Source organism: Pistacia vera, unplaced genomic scaffold (genome assembly GCF_008641045.1).
Source record: "Pistacia vera cultivar Batoury unplaced genomic scaffold, PisVer_v2 Contig578, whole genome shotgun sequence".
Lineage (NCBI taxonomy): Eukaryota > Viridiplantae > Streptophyta > Magnoliopsida > Sapindales > Anacardiaceae > Pistacia > Pistacia vera.
The window spans coordinates 778,143-790,294 of NW_022196421.1; the positions used below are offsets into that span (position 1 = coordinate 778,143).

Consider the following 12,152-nt stretch of genomic DNA (forward strand, 5'->3'; position numbering starts at 1 on the left):
AAATATAAAACATTTCCCAACTTCATGTAAAATTCCTCACCATAACTAGTACCCAGATGTGAACCCATCCAACTGGGCAAGGTCTAACATCGCGCAGGTTGAATGCTAAATCTATCCTGTCTAGCGATATCTGCCTCGCTCAGACCTTCGGCCCCCTTTTGGCCGGCAAAACAATCAAATGTAGCGATATCTGCCTCGCTCAGGCCTTCGACCCACTTTGGCCGGCAAAATGACCAACCATGCGCATGCGTAGGATCCAATCAATATCATGAGGGGGATAGGTACTATATATGGCAGTTTGAAACTACATGTTTTGTATTTACAACTTTCCATAGATCTCATGCCTTTATTCAAAACGAAACATATCACAAAATATTAATTCATATTATAGAATAAGAGGCTAAAACAAAATACAAGTCTTAATAACAATCTTAGCCAATTTTCATCGAAAATTCGATCATTCTCATATCACTTTTCAAATCTAAAGAATAGTCTTGTATCAAACACATTTCCATAGCAAAAATCAAAGGATTTAAGCAATTTAAACATTAATAATGCTAGAGTAAATCATTTATATCATATTTTGCAAAAAAAGAAAAGTTAGGGTTTAGATTTTCCACTTACTCTCGTGAAGCTCGTCCTAAATAGCGAAAACCTTCAAAGAACTTGGTTTTCCTCCTCCTATTTGAACCAATTCTTTGAAGAAATTAGCTTAACTATAAACTTAGAGAAAATCAAGGAAAAACTAGTTTTAATCCTTTTATAAAACTGATTATTTTCAAGTTCAAACTTAAATCAGTTTTTAAAAGCAATTCCAAAGGCACTATTCCTTCATAGACCACAACCAAGCAGGAACAAATCGATCCAAAGCTATATTCTATTTAGAGTATCTATCAATAGCGCCGCTGCCAATCTGCAGCACCCTCAGAAAAGGCAGCACTAGCATTGCTGAAAATGCTACCCCGGTCCTGTCTCCTGCGCTCTCCGAAGTCAATGAGTTCAATGCCAGCCTGGATTCCCCTATGGCTATGAGCTCCAAACATGTAGGAGATCCAAAATCTCGGAGGTGGTCGGTTTAGCCAATGCAAAGGAAGCACGTATGATTGAGCGCGTCCTATGAGGAAAGACTAAGTGGCTTTAGAAGAACCAGAGGAGTCAAGGAGGCTCCTTATCACGTTCTTCAGAATTAATGAAGGTTTCTTGATTTTCTTTAGAAACCATGGATATTTGTTAAGCTTTGGAGAAACAAAGTCGCTAGCTATTGTTTCAACTGAATCTGAACGTTGTGTTTTGCTTTGTTTTCAACTTTGAAAAATACAAAAAAAAAAAATGTAATCTCGTATCAACTGCATGTAGTTATTCTAAAAATTGTAGTGAATAGCATTTGGATGGACTTCATGTCAGAGTATTTCTCCTATCAGCAACATTCACGGAATTACAAGCCAATCTGAAACCTTCTGACTAATATGGTTATAATCTATTCCAAATCCAGTTCGCCCTGTGATGAATGTCAGACCATCAAAGATTGAACCTTCACTATTGTAAGGCGGCCCCCATATAACAAGAGCACAAAATAACAGCAGCTTCGAGTTTTCTATATTCAAAAACATTACGATACCAATCAATCAATAAACAGTTGGTTCATTTATAATCTTGAAGTCTTTTTGTTACATTATAATACAATTTTGTAATCTTGAAAAATAACGTGGTGAAGAATCAAGAGTGCTTTCACTCAACTGGACCTGCGACAGCAGTGGTTTATTTGTGAAAAAAGCCATCAATTTCCCAGGATCACTTCTCAGAGCTGCGAAAGATTCCGGGGTCAGGACAGCAAGATGTGGTGCAATACAACATTATCTAAGTAAACAGTTCTTTGGCACATCAGGCTCCTTCTCAAACACATCAAGACCTGCTCCAACTTCCCCCTGCACCAAAACTGCACTAGCTCCTTCTCATCAATAGAGAACCACGTCCAACATTTATTATTACCCCTTCCTTTCCTAGTGCTGCATGACATCCTTATTGATCTATGGCGAGTTTCGTCTGTCAACGCACAACAAACAATGAGGACATCACTATTAGTGGCAAGTCACAGACATTCGCATAACATGGGTATGAGAAGCTGGATTCTTCTTTCTTGATGTGTAAGCAATGCTGCAACCAAAGGCCACAAGCCTTTTAGCAACTTCAGAGCCTATGCTTCCCAGTCCTACAATCCCAACTCTCTTTCCTCCTAACTGTAATTACACCATGCATGTAAGAAAAATGCATAACTACTGAGAAGTATTTGACTCTATAAAGATTCTATATGTTTTTCGTCTGACAAAGTAAGAAAAGATGGGATGGAAAGTGCAGAGTTAAGTTTGCCAAACCCTCATGCATTTTCCCGACTAATTCTTTAGTGACAGACACTGGTAATCACATCAAGGAAAATCAAGTTACGCACAGAAGCTCGAACTAAACAATTAAATGTTTGCATAAACCTATTAATCATTAACTTATATATAGTCCAAAATGACGCTATACTTACCAAACCACAAGTTGGAAATCAGGATGCTTTACCTAATATTAACTAAATTAGAATTGTCTAAAGCAGTCATTCTAAATTTACTCTTCCCAAGGTATTGACACAAAAAAAACTCAATGTTAATAATAAGATAAAACCAGAGAGAAGAATTAATAACCAATTGTATTTATCATAGATTCATTATCTTATAATGCTAATGACTACTAATTCTATGTATCTAGGCAAAATAGTTGTTGTAACAATAGAAGACGGTGATCCTCTGAAATCATCAAAGGAGGCTTTCAGTGATATCATATTTTCTTAAAACTGTTCCACTAATTACATGTCAATTTTATCATGAGCATCATCTCCAAAACAACATCAAATTCAACCATAATTGATGATCAGACAACCTATCATTTTTCCAAACGATGATGCCCTTAAGCGGGTGCCAGACATTTCTAGGTTATCTCAAAACAATCTCAAAAAATTCAAACGCTAAAAATCCATATTTTTCTAAACGATTGGGTACTAGTCCACCCTTAGCTAATATATTTCCATTAAAGCAATCAAATAACAAATGTGTTTGTATATGTCAAAAAAAATCAAACTCACCCAATAATCGATGTACATATAAAAATCAACTTAGAACAAAAAATGAAAATAAAATAAAAAGACCAAACCTTAGAACCAACTGGATATGTCCCATATTTTGGCCACATCCCGGAGCGACCAAAGCGATCACTGGCTGAGACTCTCCGCAAAACATCAATCAACAGGCGAGAGCATAATCAGCGACGTCTTCAGAGAAGCGTGACCAGCGTTAGTGACAATGATGCCACTCGGCGCACTCGATGAGGTCAACGTGGTCAATGCCGGCGCTGGTGCCCAACAATTTGCAAGGAAGGAGAAGAGAAAGAGTTTGGGAGGTGATTGGAGATGGGCCCACACAAGAAGGGCGCTAATGGAAGTAGCGTGGCGGAGAGGAAGGAGTGAATTGAGTCGGGCTCAGGCGAGTGGAGGAGAGGGTCAACGAGAGTGAAGTGAGTTTGGAGGCGAGTGCTGAAGGACAAGTTGAAAATAGGGAGGCGGTGAATTAGAACAACAGAAGATCTTGTTGGTTTCGGCTTTGGTTTGATTGCTTCAGATTCAGACATGCTGGTGTGATGATTTGGAGAAGAAAAATGTAACGTCTGCAGGCGAATGCTTTGATTCTTGTATGTTTGGGGAGAGAAACATTAGGGGTTCCGAAATAAATTGAAGTTAGTCACTGAGTCGGGGGTGTTAATTGTTTAAATTTATGTAAAACTAGATGATTGCTTAACAAAGTTGTTTTGACACTAATTTGAGTAACGACTATGCCCACCCAAGGTTTGCCTTAATGACAATTTCCACCCAAAATTTTCAAAACACCAAATTACCACCCACTAGGAAGTTCCATTGGTAGTTTTGTAATGTAAAGGGGTTAATGGTCAAACGACGGATAAAATAGGGCATTATTATCAAATATATTTTAATAAAAAATTAAAATTTGAAATTGAATTGAAGTGTAGTTGGGGCATTAACAAGTGTCCATGACAGTTGACATGTGAGAAAAGGAAACTGAAACACTCAATAGGGGCAAAATGACTTTTCTACCCTTAGTTAGCAGGAAAATTGGGGAGTAAAATGTAAGAGAATTTTATGGAGAACATATTAGAGTGGGGGTGTGTTTGTAATGAATTAAATGACAAAGATGAAATTTTAGAGAAAGAGCAAGGGCAATATGGGAATGGATGAATATATGTTGAGCTAAAAAGGGAATAAGCTTCATAAACCCTTCATTCATTCTTCTTCCACCGCCATACTCTTTCACCATTTCCTCTCAATTCTTCCTTCCATCTTTCAAGGATCTTTGAAGGTTTTTTGTTGGATTTTGGTAGAACCTTGATTTAAGGCATCCTAAGGTAAGGATTCTTGCTTTAGATGTGAAGTTTTGCCTATATTTGTATATTAAACTCTTGTGGTTTTCTTGTGCAAAGTTGTAGAGAAGAGACAAGTTTTTAAAGGAAAGGAAAGCACTAGTGTGATCTCTCCATTACAAGGTAAGTAAATCCAACCCAAGTTGAAATTTGAGCAATCTTGTGAGTAGAGATTTATATATGTATGTGTATGTTATGCTATTGAGAAATTGGGTTGAGATGAGTATTTGTTGTATAGTTGTTGATACACTTCAGTGATGAGGAGTGTTAATATGTGATGAATATGTAGTGATGAGAGAAGGTAGTTTGAGATGAAATTGGAGGAGATTGATAAATCTATTTGGAAGTGTTATTTTATGACAGGGATTATAATTTTGTGAGGAAGTTTTCTCCCATTTTGGATGGTTCAAGAGAGGGATAGAACCATAGATAAAGTAGAGTTTATGTATGCACATTAGTTGTTTGATGAAATGCCTAAGAAAATCATGAGTAGTAAACCTTAATTCTTGCAACATTGCATGTTGGCATTGCATGAGTACATTAGTGGAGAAGATTAATTGTGCATTGAGAAGTGGCTTGAGAAAGAGTAGAGAACTATGTGTATGAACTACTCTAAGAGTAGAGAGAATAAGAAAATATGAAAAATGGGTTGGTGCTCTGTGATCTCCACCCAATAGTTATGAAAAGCGGGTTGGTGCTTTGTGATCTCCACCCGAAAGTCACGAAGAGTGGGTTGGTGCTTTGTGATCTCCACCAGAAAGTCACGAAGAGTGGGTTGGTGCTGTGTGAACTCCACCCGGTCGTGCCTCCGGTAAGATGAGGCCGTGACATATAGCAAAAGTTAAGTAAGCGAGAGCTGTGTGAAAGAGAAAATAATAAATGAGATGAGAAAAGTGTAAGGAAAGAATTAAAAGAAAGAAGTTACGGGGACAGTCGTAGAGGATTTACTTACTGAGCATTATTTTGTGCTCACCCAGTTGTTTTCTTTGTGGATACAGGATCTAGATGAGAACGCGGTTGGACGGGCATTGGCAAGCGAGCAGCAATAGCTACACTGTCCGCTGTTTTAATGGCATTTTGTAAATGATATTCTATTTTGTATAAAGAATGTTTATATGTAATAAAAGACAATTTTGGGCCCATGTACTTTTATAAATATACATGTATTCTACTTGATATACTTCTGTGAGTACCCTAGTATAAAGCAGTCATTACAGCCCAAAAAGTTGTAATATTCTTCAAGAATAGTGGAGTTTTTTTGCAACGCCACACAACGTAGATGATAATACCAAACCTCGTTAATTCTTGATGTTCTTTATTTTTGCACTTATTGTGGCCATTTATTTATACACTAGTAGAGTTATTATTATATTTCAATAGCTTGCATTAAAGTTTGTATTTCCGCTGCACAACAATATCTTCATGTGACCGTGCCACCACTAATTATAAATGCATTTTCAAGAACTCATCATTGAGCTGCTTCTAAAAAATTAACCCTCTTCCACCAACATACCCTTGATTGTTCATTTGATTCCACTTTTAATTGGAAGGTTGTTAGAGGATTGTATATTTCATCCTCACCAGGAATTCAAAATTGGAAATAATGACACTTACCATATTTGCAAGAATAATACAATTTATTGGGGTTCCTTGCTATTTAGGAAATTCTAAGAGCAGCCTTGTACGCACACTTGCATATCTGTTCTTGAATTTGATTGTGTGCCCATTAATAAATTTGCTGCTGAATGTTGATGTTGATTGATGGTTACCTGAAAATTTCCTCTATGTAGTTGAATTGGCTGTAGAAGGCGTCAAAAGATTCCACTACCTTCTATGCAAAAAGTCAACACAGGAATCCGGTGATTCAACCGGATTCCTCTAGATCGGTTAGTTCTGATCCTTAAGGGATTGGATTTGGCACTAAAGCGCCACCTTTGATCAGCGTTGACCACCAATCAACGTTGGTGCTAGCAACCATTGCCATATCAATTTGTTTTTTAATTTATAAAAAAAAAATATATATATATATATCAATGGATTAAATGTTTATTTAAGTTCAATTTATAATTTGAAAAATTGTGTATGGATATATTTGTCATTTTACATTGAAAAATTGGCTTTAGAAACAATCTGATTTTTAAAAGCTAACCATACTAGTTTTAAATTCCTTTTATAAAACTGATTATTTTCAAGTTCAAACTTAAATCAGTTTTTAAAAGCAATTCCAAAGGCACTATTCCTTCATAGACCACAACCCAGCAGGAACAAATCGATCCAAAGCTGATATTCTATGCAGAGTATCTATCAATAGCGCCGCTGCACAATCTGCAGCACCCTCAGAAAAGGCAGCACTAGCATTGCTGAAAATGCTACCCCGGGTCCTGTCTCCTGCGCTCTCCGAAGTCAATGAGTTCAATGCCAGCTCTGGATTCCCCTATGGCTATGAGCTCCAAACATGGTAGGAGATCCAAAATCTCGGAGGTGGTCGGGATTTAGCCAATGCAAAGGAGAGCACGTATGATTGAGCGCGTCCTATGAGGAAAGACTAAGTGGTTTTAGAAGAATCAGAGGAGTCAAGGAGGCTCCTTATCACGTTCTTGAGAATTAATGAAGGTTTCTTGATTTTCTTTAGAAACCATGGATATTTGTTAAGGCTTTGGAGAAACAAAGTCGCTAGCTATTGTTATCAACTGAATCTTGAACGTTGTGTTTTGCTTTGTTTTCAACTTTGAAAAATCATAATAAAAAAAAATGTAATCTCGTATCAACTGCATGCAGTTGTTCTAAAAATTGTAGTGAATAGCATTTGGATGGACTTCATGTCAGTAGTATTTCTCCTATCAGCAACATTCACGGAATTACAAGCCAATCTGAAACCTTCTGACTAATATGGTTATAATCTTTTCCAAATCCAGTTCGCCCTGTGATGAATGTCAGACCATCAAAGATTGAACCTTCACTATTGTAAGGCGGCCCCCATATAACAAGAGCACAAAATAACAGCAGCTTCGAGTTTTTTATAATTCAAAAACATTACGATACTCAATCAATCAATAAACAGTTGGTTCATTTATAATCTTGAAGTCTTTATTGTTACATTATAAATACAATTTTGTAATCTTGAAAAATAACGTGGGTGAAGAATCAAGAGTGCTTTCACTCAAGCTGGACCTGCGACAGCAGTGGCTTATTTGTGAAAAAAGCCATCAAGTTTCCCAGGATCACTTCCTGCAGAGCTGCAAAAGATTCCGGGGTCAGGACAGCAAGATGTGGTGACAATACAACATTATCTAAAGTAAACAGTTCTTTTGGCACATCAGGTTCTTTCTCAAACACATCAAGACCTGCTCCACCAAGTTCCCCCTGCACCAAAAACTGCACTAGCTCCTTCTCATCAATAAGAGAACCACGTCCAACATTTATTATTACCCCTTCCTTTCCTAGTGCTGTCATGACATCCTTATTGATCATATGGCGAGTTTCGTCTGTCAACGCACAACAAACAATGAGGACATCACTATTAGTGGCAAGGTCACAGACATTCGCATAAAATGGGTATGAGATAGCTGGATTCTTCTTTCTTGATGTGTAAGCAATGCTGCAACCAAAGGCCACAAGCCTTTTAGCAACTTCAGAGCCTATGCTTCCCAGTCCTACAATCCCAACTCTCTTTCCTCCTAACTGTAATTAACACCATGGCATGTAAGAAAAATGCATAACATACTGAGAAGTATTTGACATCTAATAAAGAAATCTATAATGTTTTCGTCTGACAAAAAGTAAGAAAAGATGGAGAGATGGAAAGTGCAGAGTTAAGTTTGCCAAACCCTCATGCATTTTCCCGACTAATTCTTTAGTGACAGACACTGGTAATCACATCAAGGAAAATCAAGTTACGCACAAGAAGGCTCGAACTAACAAATTAAATGATTGCATAAATCTATTAATTCATTAACTGTATATAGTCCAAAATGACGCTAATACTTACCAAACCACAAGTTGGAAATCAGGATGCTTTACCAAATATTAACTAAATTAGAATTGTCTAAAGCAGTCATTCTAAATTTTCTACTCTTCCAAGGTATTTGACACAAAAAAAAACTCAATGTTAATAAATAAAGATAAAACCAGAGAGAAGAATTAATAACCAATTGTATTTATCAAAGCTTCATTATCTTATAATGCTAATGACTACTAATTCTATGTATCTAGGGCAAAATAGTTGTTGTAACAATAGAAGACGGTGATCCTCTGAAATCATCAAAGGAGGCTTTCAGTGATATCATATTTTCTTAAAACTGTTCCACTAATTACATGTCAATTTTATCATGAGCATCATCTCCAAAACAACATCAAATTCAACCATAATTGATGATCAAGACAACCTACTCAATTTTTCCAAACGATGATGCCCTTAAGCGGGTGCCAGACATTTCTAGGTTATCTCAAAACAATCTCAAAAAATTCAAACGCTAAAAATCCATATTTTTCTAAACGATTGGGTACTAGTCCAACCCTTAGCTAATATAATTTCCATTAAAGCAATCAATATAACAAATTTGTTTGTATATGTCAAAAATAAAAATCAAACTCACCCAATAATCGAATGTACATAATAAAAATCAACTTAGAACAAAAAATGAAAATAAAATAAAAAGACCAAACCTTAGAACCAACTGGATATGTCCCATATTTTGGCCACATCCCGGAGCGACCAAAGCGATCACTGGCTGAGACTCTCCGCAAAACATCAATCAACAAAGCGAGAGCATAATCAGCGACGTCTTCAGAGAAGGCGTGACCAGCGTTAGTGACAATGATGCCACGTCGGCGGCACTCGATGAGGTCAACGTGGTCAATGCCGGCGCTGGTGCCCACAACAATTTGCAAGGAAGGAAGAAGAGAAAGAGTTTGGGAGGTGATTGGAGATGGGCCCACACAGAGGAGGGCGCTAATGGAAGTAGCGTGGCGGGAGAGGAAGGAGTGAATTGAGTCGGGCTCAGGCGAGTGGAGGAGAGGGTCAACGAGAGTGAAGTGAGTTTGGAGGCGAGTGCTGAAGGAGAAGTTGAAAATAGAGAGGCGGTGAATTAGAACAACAGGAAGATCTTGTTGGTTTCGGCTTTGGTTTGATTGCGTTTCAGATTCAGACATGCTGGTGTGATGATTTGGGAGAAGAAAAAATGTAACGTCTGCAGGCGAAATGCTTTGATGGTATGTATGTTTGGGGAGAGAAACATTAGGGGTTCCGAAAATAAATTGAAGTTAGTCACTGAGTCGGGGACTCGGGGTTGGCTAATTGTTTAAATTTATGTAAAACTAGATGATTGCTTAACAAAGTTGTTTTGACACTATATTTGAGTAAACGACTATTGCCCACCCAAGGTTTGCCTTAATGACAATTTTCCACCCAAAAAATTTCAAAACACCAAATTACCACCCACTAGGAAGTTCCATTGGTAGTTTTTGTAATGTAAAGGGGTATAATGGTCAAACGACGGATAAAAGTAAGGGCATTATTATCAAATAATATTTTAATAAAAAATTAAAATTTGAAATTGAAATTGAAGTGTAAGGTTGGGGCATTAACAAGTGTCCATGACAGTTGACATGTGAAGAAAAGGAAACTGAAACACTCATGACTTTTGAAAGAAAAGGAAAAGGAAACACAACGTTTGCGTGTTCTAGAAGCGGCGACTCTTAGGTTTTTAGTTAACATCTTCGACTACCTTTCTAGTGACTGTTTACGGTGATCTGGGTAGACTAGCGGTGGAGTAGCAATTGGCGAGTTTAGCGTTTGTGTACATTGTTAACGGTAGCGGTTAAGGGTTATTGACAACGACTTTTACCGGCGAACGACTTCTAGTGACGAGTTGGTTTTCTAAGTCGCGACTTTTGAAGTCCGTAATCGTTGAGGCTGTCAACGATAAGTTTAAGTGTGCGAGTGTTTGAACTTTTGGAGGCAGTCATCTTTGTTTATACTTTTTTTATTTTCATTTACTGTAGGTTGTGTTGGAAAGAAAAGTTTTTTTCGTTTTGCGGTAATATCTATGTAACTGTGGTAAGGTTGATGATTTGAGTGTTATATTTATTTGCAGGTGGGTCACGAAACTTATAAAGAAGAGACAATTCATGTGTGACCGAAGAAGCTTGGCATTCTAGTAATGTGGGTATCTCCTTCTTTGTTTTTTGCAATACCTTTTTTGAGCATTTGTAATATGTGCATGTATGTATAAATCAATTCTTTATGTTTATGATTTGAATGTGATCTTGTTGTTATTGTATGTGCTTTCACTACTTTATAAAAAATCTGACAATGGAAAAAGAGTAATGGAGCATTGTTTATTCAATGGATAATTTTTATTCAATTAATCATCAATCCATTTATTTTATATTGAAATTATTGAAAATTGTGAAGTTAGATTTTAATTGTTAAAATTGTGGTTCTGGATGTACTTTGTTGATGCTTAATTTTGACACCAACGATTCGCACGTGCAAAGTGCTAAGCTGGCTTAAAAATTACACATGAATGGAAAATGCAATAAAGTAAATGGAAAATGATTTTTGAAGTGGTTTGGATACTTAAAGCGAATCTTATGTCCACTGTTCTTTTATATATTTATGAGGTTATAAGAGGTCGCGTATAGCGAATAGCGAGTAAAGGTACAAGTGACTAATTATTCAAAGAGAATATCAAGTTAGTCTCTTTCTCACAGGTTATCTGTGTTTTGAGAGTAAAAGGTTACAATCAGAATATGAGTTTTTTTATCAGAATCCCGAAAATGAGAGGGGGAGCCCTCTATTTATAGTAGAAGGTTTTAGGGCAATGATTACAAGTCTAAACGTGAGCAGGTGTAGTACATGACATGACCCGTCCCGACCCTCCCTATCCCACGAGCTCTGGGCGCACCCATGAGACTTAGGTGACCGAGACGTGCCATGTTAAAATCTGTAAAACCATGAAAACAATAAAATTTGTTTTCCTGAATATCTTTACAAATGTTTTCCTCTTTGCATCATTATATACATTCATCAGTAATTCTTTTACAAAAATAAGAGGACTATTTGGTATCAGGTTTTATATATATATTTTTACAATTCCAAAATAGAGCATGAAATGGCACATGATAATAGAGCCAAACCTAAGTCTCTATAATGCAAAAGAAAACTTTATCGGTTGTACACTTGCCCAAATGGAGTCGTGTGGCCCAACTTCGAGCGAAAATCACTCTTCTGCACGATTCTCTTCTTGACCTGGTGGGGGGAAAAACGAAACATAAAAAAAAAGGTGAGCTAGAAATACTCAGTGAGTGGGGAAAAGGGAGAAATCGTTTTAATATACAACAGAACATTTATATTTATAAAATTTTTGCTTCCATAAACGATGTATATAAATATAAAACATTTCCCAACTTCATGTAAAATTCCTCACCATAACTAGTACCCAGATGTGAACCCATCCAACTGGGCAAGGTCTAACATCGCGCAGGTTGAATGCTAAATCTATCCTGTCTAGCGATATCTGCCTCGCTCAGACCTTCGGCCCCCTTTTGGCCGGCAAAACAATCAAATGTAGCGATATCTGCCTCGCTCAGGCCTTCGACCCACTTTGGCCGGCAAAATGACCAACCATGCGCATGCGTAGGATCCAATCAATATCATGAGGGGGATAGGTACTATATATGGC

At 37.2% G+C, this 12,152-nt stretch overlaps 1 protein-coding gene and 1 pseudogene across 1 annotated transcript; both read right to left on the minus strand.

Moving 5' to 3' along the window:
- Nucleotides 1–893: 893 nt before the first annotated feature.
- Nucleotides 894–3,663, minus strand: LOC116109325 (annotated as a pseudogene).
- Nucleotides 3,664–7,491: 3,828 nt separating this feature from the next.
- LOC116109360 (glyoxylate/hydroxypyruvate reductase HPR3-like) lies at nucleotides 7,492–9,741 on the minus strand. Its single transcript, XM_031395586.1, has 2 exons — nucleotides 9,133–9,741; nucleotides 7,492–8,148 (listed from the first exon to the last, which is right to left on the minus strand). Exons 1-2 carry the CDS (start codon nucleotides 9,616–9,618, stop codon nucleotides 7,624–7,626), a joined length of 1,011 nt encoding a protein of 336 aa, XP_031251446.1. The 5' UTR covers nucleotides 9,619–9,741; the 3' UTR covers nucleotides 7,492–7,623.
- Between the last annotated feature and the right edge of the window lie 2,411 nt (nucleotides 9,742–12,152).

Excerpts from the sequence above, each read along its gene's own strand:
- LOC116109360 (XM_031395586.1), bottom strand. The coding sequence starts at position 9,618 with ATGTCTGAATCTGAAACGCAATCAAACCAAAGCCGAAACCAACAAGAT. Across the intron at positions 8,149-9,132 it reads CATATCCAGTTGGTTCTAAG|TTAGGAGGAAAGAGAGTTGG; the intron begins GTTTGGTCTTTT and ends TGTTAATTACAG.